Consider the following 18,457-nt stretch of genomic DNA (forward strand, 5'->3'; position numbering starts at 1 on the left):
GGGACTTGCTTGGCACCAGTGGGACACTAAATTAGTATAGTAGACACTTTGTGGATGCCACTAATTTTCAGCACTGTTTGCTATAAAAATAGCGTAGCAAAATGTGCATGAGGGTAGAATGCAGAGGTGCTGGAAATTTCTTGGCACCAGTGGGACAACAATGGAGTATAGCAGCCACTTTTTGGATGCCACTAAGTTTCAGCACTGTTTGCTATAAAAATAGCATAGCAAAATGTGCATGAGGGTTGAATGCAGAGGTGGTGGGACTTGCTTGGCACAAGTGGGACACTAAATTAGTATAGCAGACACTTTGTGGATGCCACTAATTTTCAGCACTGTTTGCTATAAAAATAGCGTAGCAAAATGTGCATGAGGGTTGAATGCAGAGGTGGTGGGACTTGCTTGGCACCAGTGGGACACTAAATTAGTATAGCAGACACTTTTTGGATGCCACTAAGTTTCAGTACTGTTTGCTATAAAAATAGCGTAGCAAAATGTGCATGAGGGTTGAATGCAGAGGTGCTGGGACTTGCTTGGCACCAGTGGGACACTAAATTAGTATAGTAGACACTTTGTGGATGCCACTAATTTTCAGCACTGTTTGCTATAAAAATAGCGTAGCAAACATGGGCAGGAGGGTAGAATGCAGAGGTGCTGGTACTTGCTTGGCACCAGTGGGACACTAAATTAGTATAGCAGACACTTTGTGGATGCCACTAATTTTCAGCACTGTTTGCTATAAAAATAGCGTAGCAAAATGTGCATGAGGTTAGAATGCAGAGGTGCTGGAAATTGCTTGGCACCAGTGGGACAACAATGGAGTATAGCAGTCACTTTTTGGATGCCACGAAGTTTCAGCACTGTTTGCTATAAAAATAGCGTGGCAAAAGTGGGCAGGTGTGTACAGTGGCCGGGTTCTCTGGGTCAGTGGACAGGAAAGGAAGCCTCACTTTCTATCCCTCTTAATGGTGAAGTGCAGCAAGGAATTCCCTGAGCTTAGGTACACAGACGCTGTTATCTGAAGCTGTATACAGCGTTTCCACAGACCTGCCTGTCACCTATGGCTCTGAGCCCCAGGAAATCAGCCCTGAAAAGGGCTGAAATAAACTTCTGTCCCTAATCTGTAGAGCGCTGTGTGTATAGCCTACACAGCCGGAGCAGCGATAGGAGATGCGTGAGCGGTGACTGTCACCTACACGCAGAAAGCAGATAATGGCGCTGTGAGGGAAAATGGCCGTATTTATAATGCAAGGACATGTGACATTCACAGCCTATGACACTTGCCCTTGCTTGTCTGGCAAAAAAGACCACTTAGCTGTGTGTGTGTCTGTGATTGGCTGACATGCTGGCCCGCCCCACTACACGCGGGCTTAGGGAAAAAAAATAATAAAAAAAAATGGCGATCGCCATTATCCCAGCAGCACTGATCTAAACGCCCCCTGCCCCCCGCACACTATACGCTGAAATTTGATAATAGTGTGGATCACAGAGTGACTCACACTATTACAGTAAAAAGCCAGCTAGTAACTAGCTAGGCTTTTTGCTGATCGAACCATTGTCGAACGTAACTCGAGCTTTTAGCGAAAAACTCGCGTTCGAGTTCGATCTCGAGCACCCCCAAAATCACTCGAAGATGAAATTGGCGAACCTCGAACATCGAACATCGCTCAACTCTACTTATAACCCACTAGGGGGAGTATTAAAAAAAATAAAAATAAAAAATATTGAACCTAAAAGTTGAAATCACCCCCATTCCACCACATTGAAAATTAAAGTGTTAAAAAAATTAAAAAAATTAACACAGATTTGGTATCTCCGTGTTGAGAAATGGCTGATCAAAATATAAAATCAATTAATATGATCTGTAAAAGGCGTAGCGACAAAAAATTCCAAACGCCAAAATTACGTTTTTTGGTTGCAGCAAATTTTGCGAAAAAAGCAATAACAGGCGATCAAAATGTAGCATCTGCGCAAAACTACCATTAAAAACGTCAGCTCGTGAAGCCAAAAATAATCCATTACTGAACTTCTTACATAAAGTAAAGCTATACATGTTTGGTGTGTACGAACTTGCACCGGCCTGAGTCATCACAGAGACACATCAGTTTTACCATATAGTGAACATAGTGAATACAATATCCAAAAAACAATCGTGCAATCACATTTTTTTGCAGTTTTTCTTACATTTGGATTTTTTTTGCCGTCTCCCAGTACACTATATGGTAAAATTCATGGTTTCATTTAAAAGTACAACTCATTGCGCAAAAAAACAAAATTATTTTTTGGTAAAAAAAATGACGTGGGGCCCCCTTATTTTTCATATATAACACAGGAACAGCAGCAGCTGTGGGCTGCAACCCTTAGCTATCTGCTGTACTTTGGCAGATTATAAAAATTAGAGGTGATTCCACGCATTTATAATTAAACAAAAATAAAAAATGGCATGGGTTCACCCCATTTTTCTATAACCAGCCAAGGAACAGTAGACAACTGGGGGCTGATATTATTATGGTGGGAAGGGCCATGGTTATTTGGCCCTTTCCAGCCTAACAATAGCAGCCCACAGACACCCCAGAAGTGTTGCATCCTATAGATGCGCCAATTCTGGCGCTGGACCCGGCTCGTCCTGTTGCCCTGGTGCGGTGGCAAACGGGGTAAATAATGGAGTTGATGCCAGCTGTGAATTGCCAGCTGGCATAAAGTCCTGGTATTAGTAATGGGTGGGCATCTAGCAGACACCCCCATTACGAATTCCATTATTTGAAAGTAATACATTTTTAATTAGAACAAAAAAAACCCAACTCCATCCTTCATTGACCAATTTATTAAAAAATGTATTAAAATGCAAAAGGTCTGCCGTAATCCATTTAGATGTCCCCCAACGTTCTCCAAAGTTGAACCTGAAAAGACATAAAAATAGAAATTAGTTAAATAAACACAAAATACGCCATCTTTTCCAATTTAATTCCCTATGAAATCCATAATCCAGGTCCGCCGTAATCCAAATCTGGGGTCAATCCCATACTCCCTGGCACATTCAATGGAGAACTAAAACTCCCCCATTGATTGTGAGAGCAGCCCCTCACTTTCACCTGTGACGTCATTGCCCCTGCAGCCGCACACACACACACACACACACACACACACACACACACACTGCTGTGTGTGCTTCCCTGTGGTGACTGGTGACTTGGCACTCATAAGGTGAGACAAGGACACCGCAGGGGCGCATACAGCAGTGTGTGTGTGTGTGTGTGTGTGTGTGTGTGTGTGCGCCTCCTGGGGCAATGACGTCACATGTGCGAGTGATTTTCATTCACCTGACCCCGCGACCCGGTCTTGCAGCACTGACGTCACAGGTCAGGTGAGTCCATTGTCAACTCACCTCACCTGACCCCCGATGTCGCTGGCAGGCTAATGTCGGCTTTTTCCTCTTCGTCCTGTGGCTTCCCGGTGTCCTATGGCGTCCCGGTGTCCTGGGAGACTGCTGTGCTGGCCCGGTGTCCTGGTGCGGCACAATATCCTCTTCTGCAGCTAGTTGCTACGATCAGCTGATCTCCACTCCTGTTGTGACCGCTCGCTCCCGCGGTCACAACTAGAGCTAAAGATGGGAGGGCGCATGCGCCGCCCTCTTAGCCACAAGAGTATAATAACTGGGTAACACGGGCTTCAGAAAGATGGCGCCGGAGATAAGCGTTATGTGCAGGCGCCAACTCCAACGCCATCTTACTGAATAGAAAGATTAGCATAGAGCAGAGAGAGGGAGGAACAACAGGCAGGGGGTGGGAATCCATGTGCATAACCCACCCTGCTACCATCTGCTGTGGTGCAACTGTCAATCAAAAAGCTGATGAATTTTGAAACTTCACTTTCTTGGATTTGAAAGCCTAAACATCCGAGCTGACCACTAATGGTATGTAGATAATCTGCATGATAGTGCCAGTACTGCACTGGCTTTACATTATATACGAAAATCCTGATGATTGGTTCCCTTTAAGTGGATCAAGTCATAACGTCATTTGATCTAAAAAGGTTGTAAAAGGTGTTATGTCATCCAGGCCTAAAAAAAGGTGATGGTAATGATGAGAATAACCCTTGTAACCTGTCTTTAAGAAGAATGTTTATAATCAGGCTCGTAAGATTGCTCCTTGGAGTGGCTCAGATTATTAGGACATTTTATATCAATGTCATGTGTCACTATATGAAGGTTTCCCCATTAACTAAGAAATAGGCAAAGTTAATGGACCAAACAATACAAATTGTCTGTGTTGTAGAACACGCAGATGAAAACTTATGAGAGCATTGGCTTTTTCTCTAGAAGTCACTTCACATTGTTTCCCAATACATTATTATATTAGATTGTTTTTTGTGATCTCATGGCGCTTTTACCGTTATAAAACAATGTTTTGTTTTATTTCCTTTAGGTCCATATTTTAATCCTCGGTCTCGTCAGCGGATCCCTAAGGACCTGGCTATGTGTGTAACCCCCAGTGGACAGTTCTATTGCTCCATGTGCAATGCTGGAGCCAGTGAGGAGCTCGAGTTCAGGCAACACCTGGAGACCAAGCAGCACAAAAGCAAAGTTTCCGAGCAGCGATACCGCAGTGAGATGGAGAATTTGGGATACATGTAAATAGACCAGATGGTGTTTCTAAGCTGTTGCTTTAATCCTTATTTGTTATTACCAATTTACCTTGTAATCATTTCACAAGTTGGAGGCCTTTCAGATGCTGATTTTGGTTGCCAGATATGGAGGGCTGACTTCCTTTTCCTATGTTTTATTTTAATATGAGGCTTAGCCCTTTCAAGGGGTGTTAGGTTTAGCATGACAGTACCAGACAATACACTGTACTTTTTATGAGGGTAGGCCAACACTGACCGTTTTCATGCACTGCTTTTACTGGAGGTAAATTACTTTTTGAGCTACTCATAATAAGACATTGATAGGAATTTCTTAGAATGATGAAGCTTTGGTGAGATAGACCGTATTGCACTGTGGAAACTGTTTCTTCTGTTGAGGCCTGTTCAGACTGATACCGCTATTTCTAAAGGGATTTAGCCACTTTTTTTAAGCAGCGCTATGGTAGTTTACACTTGGTAAAGGTACTGGGTTTGCTGTGTCCTAAATATCCTACTATGGATATACTGATTACTGGCTTTGCATTATACTATTTGCCACTACACTATCTTTTACACTGTCTGCTTAGTAGCCAAAGAATCCCATTTTGGAAAATGATGAATAGCTCGATGGAAAACGCCTACATGTCCTGAATAGGACATGAGACGACCAGAGGCAGCGCAGACGTGTACAGCATGTAGATCTAAGCATGGTTCAAAACTTTTTGTGTACATTGTATTTTACTGTGGAACGCTCCAGAACTCATCACTGTGTTTCCCAACAAACCTTATAGATCATTCCTCTTAATGGTTTGTTGCTGTTGGGCATTTAATCAATTACTGTGCAATGAACTGTATTGTATGTGTCTCTTGATAGGTAAATTTATATCCTTCACTTTGCACTTAAAGGGAGTCTTTCAGCACAGAACGACTGTTCAAACCTATTACATGCTCTCGGTGCATCATGCCGTGGCCAAACATTTAAGTGGGCCCTCCTGCCTATTTGTTTTCACTCCATCTCTACCCCACCACTTCTTTGATTAACAGCTCTGGCTTTACATTATAGAGCCAAGGAAGGGCAAAGATGAATGTAAAATAAATATATGGGAAGGTGCACTTAAACTGGCCAATCCAAGGGTGCACCGAGTGCCTGGGCTTGGTTTGAACCGTCATTCTGTGCTGACAGACTCCCTTTAAATCCTTTGCTGCTGTAGGTACTGTGTCAATGACAAAGACTTCAAGGGACTTTGGTCGGTCAGTTAAGAAAGAGTATTTTTCCTTTTTTGTCATTCCCTATGTTGGTCATTTATTTAAAACCGGTTTCCTATTTTTGTGATGTCTGAAATGCATAATATATGTGTACCCTAACCACCTACCCTACTTTTTCTTACCTTCAGTCTCTTATCACTGGGACAAAATTGACCAACTCTGATGTTGCACCTGCACTTTTTTTGTTTAACTTTATTAAGACCCATGACAGTTAGGGCTGTTTCACACATCCGGCATTTCGCCGGATTGATGGATCCGGCACACTCCAGTACAGTGTTAATACTGTACAATGGCATTGCGGGAAGCTCCGGTCACATGCTCCGGTCACATGACAGCATGTGCCCGAAGGTTGCCGTGATGCCATTGTACTGTATACACTGTACTGGAGTGCGCCGGATCCGGCAATTCGGCGAAATGCTGGATATGTGAAATGGCCCTTAAAGAGGGTAAACCACCAGGATTTTGCTATATGAGGTAAAGGCAGTGCCAAACTGGCACTAGGATGCTGAATCCAGGCATACTGTTGTAGAAAGATCAGAAGCTTAGATGATGATATGTCTTTAATCAAAGTTGCAGAAATGCACTGCACTTTGATTGATGGATGCAACGGGGGCAGACCTTTGTGGGTCGGGTCGTTGCCATTAATTCCGCCTCTTGTGCCCTCCTGCCTTGCCTCTTTTTCCTTATTTGAATATCACGCTGCCATTGCTGTCATTGGCGACATGTGCATGTTACCACAGTAATTCTGTCTTCATTAAAATGGCGCCGGAGTCCGCACATGCGCGTTTTTATTCAATACACTGAGGTGAAGACTATGAGAGGCATCAGTGCGGCAACAGATTTTTTTTTTTACATCTGTGCTTGTGCCCCTGCCACTGATAGTCTTCACCGTAGTGTCTTCAATAAAATGGTGTCAGACATTGTGGTACACGCATGTGCGGAGTCTGGCACCATTTTGATGAAGACAGAATTAACAATGCGCATGCGCCGTCAACAACAGCAATAGTGGCTCGGTGCGAGATTCAAGTAAAGAAAAGGGGGTAAGCCAGAGGATGCCGGAGGAGAAACAAATGCCAAGGACCCGACTCACAAAGGCCTGCCCCTGTTGCACTCATCAATCAAAGGGCAGTGCATTTCTTGAACTTTGATTACAGATATTTCATAAACCAAGCATCCGATCTTTCCACAACAGGTATGCCTGGATTCAGCATCCTAGTGCCTGTATGGCACTGACTTTAGTTCATATCGCAAAATCCTGGTGGTTGGTCCTCTTTAACGCCACATCAGGTATTAACTCAAGAATCTTCTCATCTGTCACTTGGTTTTGACTGTCACATTAGAAGAGATAGAAGGTTCAATGGGCAGTCTCCCCTCCTCTAATGTTATCCACAATGCAGAAATTCAGAGGCTAACCAAATAAAATATTGCTGTTTCTGTTGCCCATTACTGCATAATCCTTATTTAACATATTACTTATGTGCTTAATACCTTTATCTTAGGAATGAAGGATTTTGACATGTACCTGTTTCTCTTTTTAAAGCCTCGTGCACACTGAGTGTTTGGTGAGTTTTTTTATCTCAGTATTTGTAGCCAAAATCTGGAGTTGAACAATCAAGGGAAAAGTGTGATTTTTTTTTTGTTTTGACTACAAATACTGAGGTAAAAAACTCACCAAATACTCCACGTGTGAACATGGCCTAACTCTACTGCACATTGTTGCTGCGTGGTACCATATGTCTGTTTATAGGATGTGTAGTTTTGCTGTTCATGTATGTTGATGAAATGATATTTTTCTTTATAACGTACAGAAATATATAAGAATAAATTACTAATTTAGACTTGTGGTTTCTTAAGTAAAATCAAGCTGCTATTTTATTACTTTATCTGTAATTCATTCAACCCGTTATTCAACCCTTACCAAAAAGGACTCAATAAATATCCTATGTAGGTAGTCAAATTCCGGTTGTCAAATTGGACTAGTAAACTAGATGTGCAAAAGTGGACATTCATAGTTAAGTATCTTCAATTTTTTTTTTGTTGTGTTCAGTAAAATATAACCCTGCGTCCAAAAAATGGCAAAATGTGAAATGCTAGGTCATTACACCATCAAAAAGCCAGAACCTGCAACAAGGTTATGTGATATATATACAGTATATCACAAAAGTGAGTACACCCCTCACATTTTTGTAAATGTTGTATTATATCTTTTCATGATACAACATTGTAGATATGACACTTTGATATAATGTAAAGTAGTCAGTGTACAGCTTGTATAAGGCTGTGTGCGCATGTTGCGTTTTTTTTCTCGATTTTATCACGTTTTACACTGCAGTGTCAATGGCAAACTGCATGCTTTTGCTTCCCCATCAAAGTCTATGAGAAATCAGAATTTCCATGCACACTTTTTTGTCAGCGTTTTATTTAAATATTTGTCAAAATCTTTGACAAAAAAAAGTTGCATGACATTTTTTTTTGCATTTTGGTCACGTTTTGTAAACCATCAAACTCAATGTGGGGATGAAAATTGGATGGCAACACGCATTGTAACAAAGTGGGTTGCTTTTTGTATGTGATGTACCTGCGCTCTTGTCACAAAAAACGTTGGTCACCCACTTTGTTCCAGGATAAAAAAAAAAAATTGCAGGAGTGAAATCTCTCTCTCTGTATCTCTCCCTTCATACTCACTGATCATCAGCGCAGCTGTCACACTGCTCCCGCAGCCTCTCATACTTCTTCCCAACCCGCTCATTAGCCTCATTACATATTCACTGCATCTGCTCTTTAGGTTCATACATATTCAATGCGTCCTCCGTCTGTGATTGGTTGCAGTCAGACACGCCCCCATGCTCAGTGACAGGTGTCTGACTACAACCAATCACAGCCACCGGTGGGTGGGTCTATATTGTACAGTACAATAAATAAATAAATAATTTTAAAAAAAACAACAAAAAAACTGCGTACGGTCCGCCTAATTTTGACACCAGGCGAGACAAAGCCTCAATTCTCAGGCTGGGGAGACCCACGTTATTGGGCACCCCCCAGCCTAAAAATATCAGCCAGCAGCCGCCCAGGATTGCCGCATCCGTTAGATTCGACAGTCCTGGGACTTTACCCGGCTCATACCGATTACCCTGGTGCGGTGGCAATCGGGGTAATAAGGTGTTAATGGCAGTCCACAGCTGCCACTAAGCCCTAGGTTAGTGATGTCAGGCGTCTATGAGACACCCCACATTACTAATCTGTAAATGAAAGTAAATAACCACAAAAAGACCAAAATTCCTCTATTTGAAATAAAAGACAAAAAAGCCACCCACTTTATTAACACCCCAAACATCCCTCCAGGTCCGACATAATCCACACGAGGTCCTACAACGCTTCCAGCACTGCTACATCTGACACTTACAGTGCGCATCATAGAACAAGACATACGCTGTGAGCTCCATGCAGTAACGGAAATGAGTGGCGCAATCAGCGGTGACATCAGCCGTGGCCGTAGCTGGAGTCCTCCACCTATGACAGCAAATCACCCGAGTGACTGAAGTGAGGTGCGCGATCAGTGGTGCCGTCACTCAGGTGATTTCAGGTCACAGCTGGAGTCCTCCACCTGTGACCGCAAATCAGGCCGTGACTGAAGTGAGCCGCAGGTGAAGGACTCACCTGAGTGATGTCACTGCTGCTCTTGCGGCTCACTTCAGTCATGGCCTGAACCTCACAGGTGAGGTTCTCCACTTCTCTTTATTCCACTCATTTTAATACACATACAGGTTTTTTTCCCCTCTTACTCGATATTTCCACATGTAGCAGTGGCTATAGTCCCGTTGTCTCTTAACCGTTAGATTCTCTTCCTAGACTTCTGAGTTCAAGATTTTTTTGGATCCCCTGATTTTATTTATTTTTTTATTTACTAAATGTGTTTTTTTTCTGCTTTCATTGTTTATACATTTAAAAGTTTTGATATTTTTAATGTTTCAAACTATTTTTTGATGTCACATTCTTTGCTATGGGATTGCCGTTGTTTTAACAGTGAGAGATTGCGCAAGATTTAAAATACAGTGCTTGGTCCCTGTGACGTAGTTGTATGCATATAAAGGGTGTCCTCCCCTTTATACAGCAGTCTGTTTGATGGTTCCTTGATGTCCTGATAAAAAAGATAGTCGATCTCTGAAACGCGTTGACCTGACCTGTATTATAAATAAAGAAATGGAGTAATCAACATCTATCATCTGGTGATAGCGAGGCATACTACCTATCTCTCTCCTGATTACACATTTGATTAGTTGCAGGCAGATGCTGTCACACTGGCTGGGGGTGCATCTGACTTCAACTAATCACAGACGCTAGGACAGCTGATGGGCAGGGAAAGCAGTGCATATGTAATGAAAGTAATGAGCAACCTCTGAAGTGAATGCGCGGTCTGGAAGCAGTGTACAGCTGCCCCGGGGCCTTGGTAAGTACAGCTATATGGATAGGCATCTGAAGTAGACTTTAGAGTTTATCGCTTTCACTCTTCTCTATAGACATGAACTGGTTTCCTAGTTTCTTATTTCAGTTAGGCTGCGCTCACATCAGTGGTATTTTGCCTCAAAACCGGATCCGTCACAAATTTCAGTTCCATTTATTTCCAATGGACTCGCGGCAAGATGCGGTCACATCCGGTTGTGTATGACGCACGTGACCGTATCTTGCCACGAGTTCATTGGAAATGAATGGATCTAAAACGCATTTGTGACGGATCCGGTTTTGCAACTAAATACCGCTGATGTGACTGCTGCCTTAGGAGTCTCATGAGCTAAGTCATGGTATAAGAAGCAATAAATAGAAAAGAAATATCTCCAAAATCACAATCTACTAGGAGGAAATGGACTAAAAAAAGTTCACAAATTCTTTATGACAATGAAATTCCAGTGCACCAGTAGATTATATTAATATGTCATTTCAACACATTTATTTTTTTTAACACTCTTCTCTTGTGGGCATTAAATTATAATCATATCATCAGATCTGGTGCAAATCTGGGGCAGTGGGATAACTGTGTAATAAACCTTGACACCAATGCCGTACAGTCTCCAAATCATATTATGCCTGCAGGGCCTATGGAAAGCAGAGCTGAAGAAATCCCAGTAGTACAAATGGTATTCTCCAAAAGGTCTCCAAATGACACGTAACATTTTTGAGCTTATTAAAATATAAGGGAGAAAATGTGCTTAAGGGATGCCCAGAGGAATATCTTTGGGAGTAAGTACTTTGCTAAGCAGCATTATAGTATATATAAAACAGTTTTGCACAGTCTCCATCAGCTAAAGTCTTTATACTGACTTTATGTTTACAACCATAATGGAATAGTAGGGTAGGAAATAGAAGACATCAATTGCATGCGATGGTTGTACCAAATAAGAATTTTAGAACTTTGTTCCACCATGACAAATCTGCCTAAATAGGATGCCTAAATGGATCAGCTGATTCAGAGTCCGATAGGTTATCTATATTAAAGTCCTGGAAAAGCCCTTTAATCCTTTTTTAACTTATGTGCTAAATGTATAATGTGGCAAAAATAATTCTTCCAAATGATTTGCAGGACCTTTATCCAGCAACCTCATTTGTAGCCTATGGTTGCTGGACCACTGCCCTGAAAACTTCCTGCTATCTGTTGGCATCCCCAACTTTTCATTTGATTAAATCTAGAAGATATTCAGCACGCCTACAAAGCGGATCGTGCTCAAGAAGGTTTCCACATCTAAATATCAAAAATAGAATAGTACTTGGCACTCCAAAGTTGCAAAGAGGTTTTTTTCTAATTTTATTGTAAGGCAATCCTAAAAAAATAACGTGTTAGTCATATGTCCTGATCTTTTCAAACATCTTGTAGTGATCCCAGTATGAGTATGTCACTGTTTAGCAGAGGTTTGTTCTTACCAGCAGAACTCACCTTCTCATCTTCTCCCAAAAATGTGAGCTCTGCTGCAATGAACAAACCTCTGCTAAATACTGATAAGCTTATTGGGACCACTACAAGATGACTGATGAAAGGATTGGATTGTGAGAGAACAGAATTGTTACGACTGCACCCTAACACTCTCACAGGGATGGACAAATGAGGGGAGATGTAAAACCAGAAATAAACAGGTCCCAAAACAGGCTAGTACGTACCCTATACCTGACCTTGATTTGTGCCTGCCTGCCTGACAGCAGACGTTGTTATTCTAAGATCACTTATTGACAGTTGACCCTGAGTGTCCTTAACAGCACCCTAAGCTAAATACCAATTGTAACACAAAACAATATACATAAATGAAGTGCTCAGAAGCAGAAGGTGAGAAACAGAGCTAGAAACATATAAACACAGTCTTCCAGGAATGATGGAATAAATGAAACCAAAAAGAGTAACAGATTATGTGGAAACCCTACCTAACCTAAATAAAAAACAAAAGAGTTAACTGGGAAGGGATTTACATAAACAAACTTGTGGGAAGAGCAATAGCACTGTCTCAGTAACAAAACCTTAACCGAGGAACTGGGATTCCAGACAACGATCCATCCAGAAATATAGCCAGCACTGAAGCATAAGAGTAGGGAGTATAAATAGCCCCTCCCAAAATGTGTTTGGGCAAACCGAGCGAGAAAGTGCACACACCTGAATAGAACTGAAACAGGAAGATAGAGAATAAGAGAGAAAGACAAGAGATCCTTCAGCAGTTGGAGCAACACAAAACAGGTTGTGGTACAACCAAGAGGGTAACCGACCAACAACCAGAGATCACCAGTTCGAACCACGGAGTGGAGCCATGACAAGAATACATTTTGTGTCTGTGGCATCTATCTTGTCCTATATCTCATGGTGATCAAATAACACTAATGGGTAGGGAAGTTTCAAATTTCTATTCAGGCCTCTAAAGTTCCTATTGGCTAATAGCTCTGAAGGAACTTTTCCTTTGTTTGTGACGTTATTTAAAGTGCTTACATGTGCTAATAAAGTAAAAGTCCTCTGTACACCATACAAGGCTTTGCAGTATTGACTAGCCAAGAGCTCGTAAAACAAATGTTATTAATTTAGAGTTCGAAAGGAATAGAAGAAGTGTATTTTGCTCACAGAATTTGAGGCCAAAACCCAGGACCAGACCCTCATCATAGCATCTGGATCTCATAGTTATAGGTTGAAAAAAGACCTAGGTACATCTAGTTCAACCTTCCTTCACCAATTATACATTTTATCACTAAATCATTTATAACTGTCAATGTCATGTGTAATTCTTTACTAATTGGTCTCCCTGTTACTAAACTCTCCCCTCTCCAATCCATGCTGAATGCCGCAGCCAGGATCATTTTCCTCTGCAACCGCTTCACTGAAGCTACAGAATCCAACATAAACTTATCACTCTCACTTACAAAGCTCTCCATGGTTCTGCACCACCCTACATCTCCTCCCTCATCTCTGTCTATCACCCCACCCGTGCCCTCCGCTCTGCTAATGATCTAAAGTCCGCTTTACACACTACAATATATCTTACGATGTGTCGGAAGGGTCACGTCGTAAGTAACGCACATCCGGCATCGTAAGGTACATTGTAGTGTGTAACAGCTACGTGCGATTACGAATGAACGGTAAAACGTTCATCGCATGCACGTCGTTCATTCCTCATGAATTGAACATCAGGTTGTTCATCGTACCCGGGGTAGCACACATCGCAGTGTGTGACACCCCGGGAACGATGAGCAGATCTTACCTGCGTCCTGCGGCTCCCTGCCAGCAATGTGGAAGGAAGAAGGTGGGCGGGATGTTTACATCCCGCTCATCTCCGCCCCTCCGCTTCTATTGGCCGGCTGCCGCGTGACGTCGATGTGACGCCGAACGTCCCTCCCACTCCAGGAAGTGGACGTTCACCGCCCACATCGAGGTCGTATCGACGGGTAAGTACGTGTGACAGGGTTAATCGTTTGTGCGGCACATTCAACAAAATTGAACGTGCCGCACATACGATGGGGGCGGTTACAATCGCATACGATATCGTATGCAGAATCGTAACATGTAAAGCAGGCTTAAGACTGACATCCTCAAACAATTCGAACCTCTCTCTCCCGTCTTAAGAATTCTCACGAGCTACGCCTATGCTCTGGAACACACTACCAAGAGCAATCCGATTAATTCCCAACATCCACACCTTTAAGCGGGCCCTAAAAACTAATTTCTTTAGACTAGCCTATCACCTCACTGCCCTGATCTAATCTAGTCCCTTTCTGCCCTTCCCAAAAATTTACTTCCAATTCTTGTCCCCTGTACCTGTATAAATTCTGGCCAATGACGAGTTCATGCAGCTGCTTTTGAATCCCCTATTAAATCGATGGCTGGACCATATATAACAAGATTTTCTCCCCCCCCATTCACCTTTTGTGCCTCCCTTATTTCCTCATAGACTGTAAGCTTTCGAGCAGGGCCCTCACTCCTCCTGTTATCTTAATTTTGTTATTTTGTGTTGTCTCATATTGTCTGTACATGTCCCCTCTGAATTGTAAAGCGCTGCGGAATATGTTGGCGCTATAGAAATAAAACGTATTATTATTACTGAGGAAATCATCCAACCCTTTTTTAAAACTGTTATAGTGTCTACCATTACTACCTGTGGTAGGGCATTCCACAGTCTGACTGCTGTTATTGTAAAGAACTGTTTCCTATTTAGCTGCTGGAATTGCCTTTCATTCACTCGCAGTGAGTGTCCTCTGGTGCTTAGTATTGTCTTTGGAAGGAATAAGTCATATGCCAGTCCTTTGTATTGACCACTCATGTATTTATACATAAAAATGAGATCTCCTCTGAGACGTCTTTTTTCTAAGCTAAACGAATCTAACTTTTTCAACCTCTCTTCATATGGGAGGCCTTGCATTCCTTGCAATAATCTAGTTACCCGCCTTTGAATGGACTCTAACGTCTGAATATCCTGTTTAAAGTGTGGAGCCCAAAAATGGATCCCATCTATCTCGAGAATAAACCCTCATGAAAAAGTAAAGCTAAAAAGCTGCAGCATAAGGTAAGTTTCACACAGAGTTTTGCACAATGTTCGCTGATTCTCATGGTGGTGTTGGGCTCTGTTCACATTGCAGATTCTGACACTCCACCCGCTGGTTTCTCTATTGTCTGGGATCAACACAGGTAGACATGGGTGTCAACATGCGGTGTGCTGATTTATAGGCAGGCAAGCAAGAGTTAATCTCTCCTAGTCTGCTTGTTAGGCTCCTGTGATCACATGTGGTGGGGAAGCCAATCGCATCTACTTTCCTCCTATTTGTGCTGGATGAAATTTCTACCCATGCCAGCTATAGGTTATCCCGTGTTGGTCTGTGAGGTTTAGTGCCCCAGACTTTCTGGTAAGAGTGTTGCTTTTGGTTGGAGTGGTTGTGGAGTTTACCCCTGTTGTCTTCTTCCCTGCTCTTGTTTTCCTCCTTATCTCTTATTGGCTTATACCTTTGTGTGTGGGTGCTGAGTAACAGAGTTTTGGTTTCCCCTGTCTGGTCCATCATGTGGCAAGACACACAACAAATAGGGTTTTCACCAGAACAAACAAGGGATACACCGGGGACACTTTAACAACGGTGGGCCCTGGTGCTAGTGAGAGGGATGATGGGACACCTACACTCACCTGCAGCTGCACCCAGCACTCCTAGCCAGTCCCTATACAGATTCCAACCCTATCTCCGAGCAGGCTACTTTAAACCCTGGAGACCCTGTAATAACCCTGGCTAGTGGGCTGACAGGTCAGGATCTCTATTCCCACCACTGCACTAATACAACATGAAGGGAAGGTACGACAGACAGGGGAAACAACAAAAGGACAAAGCCCAGCTTCATGGCTGCAGTCAGACACCAGAGCTGCAGCCTACATTGCTTCACTTCAACAAGGGCTCCAGCAGCTCCTTCCACCTCAAGGCCAAGCTACAGAATGAATCAAAATAACTGGCGCCCTCTAATGGGAGATGTGACCATATAAAGGGGAAGGGAGTGGTCACCAACCGGAAGCACCTGAGGTCAGGAGTCAGAAGCTGCTGGAAAGCAAAACTGACATTAACCCTTTCAGCACCAAAGGAAAAAAATACATTTAATGTGAGGAGTCTCAGATAGTAAAGAGAGACTCTGGCCCAGATCCGGTTACAAGTCTATAGTAACAGAGAAATGGTTGTGACACATAGGCAGAGTAAATAAGCAAGTTATAAAGAAAAGTGGGGAGTAGATAATGGAGTGGTCAATTAGAAGCATACAAGATTGACACAAGCAGCAGAGGTAAGGAATGTCAGTTGTTGGAAAGTTTAGTAGTTCAAACATACCAGATTGACACAAGCAGCAGAGGTAAGGTATGTCAGCTGTTGTGAAAGTTGAGTAGTAGTTCAATCATACGTGTGGAAAAAGTAGACACAATGATTAGCTGATGAATGGAGAGTGGTGATGATAGATGACCAAGTGCATCATATTAAATTCTGGTCTAATTCATTACAATACACTTATAGATGCACTTAGATGATGCACAAACAGACATAATATTTTTCTTTGGCAAACCATTGAAGCATTTCATAATAATTTACTTGGAAAGCACATTGTTTTCTGTACCTCTGCACTCTGACAGCATTTATTTACTTTTTTCCTTGGCCATAAACAGTTCACATGGAGTTATCCTAAAGAGCTAAAAATTCACTGACAATTTCTACTGTTGCAATAACCTCAATTTTGCAAAGTTGGACTCCGCTATATTAAGAGGTTGTGTTGCTTTAGTTTACATTATGTGGATGATTTACTGCTTGCTGTCCTGATCAAATCTCATATCAGGAGTCAATTATCTTCCTTTTCTGTTGCCTAGCAGAACATAGATATAGCCTCTAAGAACAAACTACAGTGCTGTCAGCAGAGGGTAGTCTTCTTAGGACACTGCCTGTGGAAGCTACTAAATGTCTCACAGAGGAATAGGAGGTTATAATACAGCTGCTGAAATTGCCTTAAACACATGCTCTACAGCAGAGACCTGTGAGTTACTATTCAGCCATATTGGACCCCGTTGCCAGGGGTGCATTTCTTGTATCAGATACATTACTGTGGTTCAAGCCATGGTTAAAAATGCCATATAAATGGTTCTTGATTACAAGGTTAGATCTAACACAATATTTATGGTGTTCTTAATCTGGTAGAACCTGGTACAATGTGTCATTCTCATTCCTGAAATGTGGAAGTCAATTGATGCATAGTTTTGAATCCATGTTTTGAATTCAAATTTGAATCTATGTGCTGGTCACTGGAGTCTAATAAAGGGGAAAAATACAGAAATTCACCAATTTTTACAGCAGACATACAAACACCTCATGATTGTGTTGCTCTAATGAAATAAGAAATGGCAGGATTTCAACATGTCTCAGATGAGCCCATTGTCCATTGAATTTCTGTAAATTAACTAAGATACTAAGATGCTGGTTAATGCTACACTGAATTTGTTGTGGTTACACAACATCAGGTAATAAAAGCCGAACCACTCCCTCCTCATCTATCAACAAAGGAGGCAGAGCTGGAAGCACTCACTGAGGTGTGTAGAGCTGCAAAAGGTAAGTATTTTGCGCGTACCTCACTCTAAAATGGGTAATGTGAGTAATAAAGTCTACAACCCAGAAGCCACTGCCATATAATAATTCCTGTACAGATTAGAAAACCCCTAGCCGCAAAACTAAATACACAATCTCGGACCTGGTTTCTTGAAAGGCCATTGAAGGGTTTCTCGAATCTCCTGGGGAAAAAGGAGAGAGGCTGGCATGCAGAGCTAACCAAGAGAAAGTGTACAGTTATACGTGAGGAAGCTAAAAGCATGTGCACAAAGTACAAAAAAGAAGAAGAAAAAATGAAAGGAAGAGAAATTTCCCACCAACCTATCTGAGGAGAGAGGAAAAGTTTTCGGAAGGTAAATCAACAAACACACAAAAGTAATACAAATTTTCTCTGCTGACAGGCAAGATCCAGGAATATAGAAAGCAAAGAAGTCTTGTGCAAGGTGAGTATAATTAGCCTCACCCAAAATGCAAAAGGACAGAACCAAATAGGGAAGTGGAGACACTTGAATAGAGGCATATCCAAAGAAAAGAAAGAAATGAGAAAATAACCATCAGTAATTGGCCAGACACCAAAACAGGCTGTGGCTCAGTAGAGAGGGAAACCGACCACGAGCAAGAGGTCACTGGATCTAATCCCGAAACTGAGGCATGACAGTAAGATGGCCAAAACTGTAAGTATACGTCACATGAGAAACAAACGGAAAAGAGCATGAGTGCTGATAGAGGCTCGCATGTGACTAAAGATAAAAGCTCACACCTGATCTGACACTGATGAAGAGTCGAGAGGTTCAGTGGCTCCTGTCACTCCTGCAATTCTTAAATGCTTGCACAAGAAGTGGGAGATGCAAGGAGACCAGCTCACTACCGAAGGTCTGTGTATAATGGGCAGTAAGCTTTGTCTGCCATGAGCTCTCTACTAAATGATTGTCCAGGTAACCCATGGACTAACACATTTGTCAAAAACAGGCTCTGTGTGCTTTGGTAGACAAGATAAGGATGG

General features: G+C 42.3%; 1 protein-coding gene across 2 annotated transcripts in view; it reads left to right on the forward strand.

Moving 5' to 3' along the window:
* ZMAT3 (zinc finger matrin-type 3) overlaps positions 1 to 6,357 on the forward strand; it is a 77,459-nt gene extending 71,102 nt beyond the window's left edge. For both annotated transcript variants that reach the window (XM_075338548.1, XM_075338547.1), the window contains exon 6: positions 4,425 to 6,357. In XM_075338548.1, the coding sequence (XP_075194663.1) occupies positions 4,425 to 4,633 (209 nt within the window). In that variant the 3' untranslated portion in view covers positions 4,634 to 6,357. The remainder of the gene's footprint in view (positions 1 to 4,424) is intronic.
* The last annotated feature ends 12,100 nt before the right edge of the window (positions 6,358 to 18,457 follow it).

The sequence above is a fragment of the Anomaloglossus baeobatrachus genome, chromosome 3, assembly GCF_048569485.1.
Source record: "Anomaloglossus baeobatrachus isolate aAnoBae1 chromosome 3, aAnoBae1.hap1, whole genome shotgun sequence".
Taxonomy (NCBI): domain Eukaryota; kingdom Metazoa; phylum Chordata; class Amphibia; order Anura; family Aromobatidae; genus Anomaloglossus; species Anomaloglossus baeobatrachus.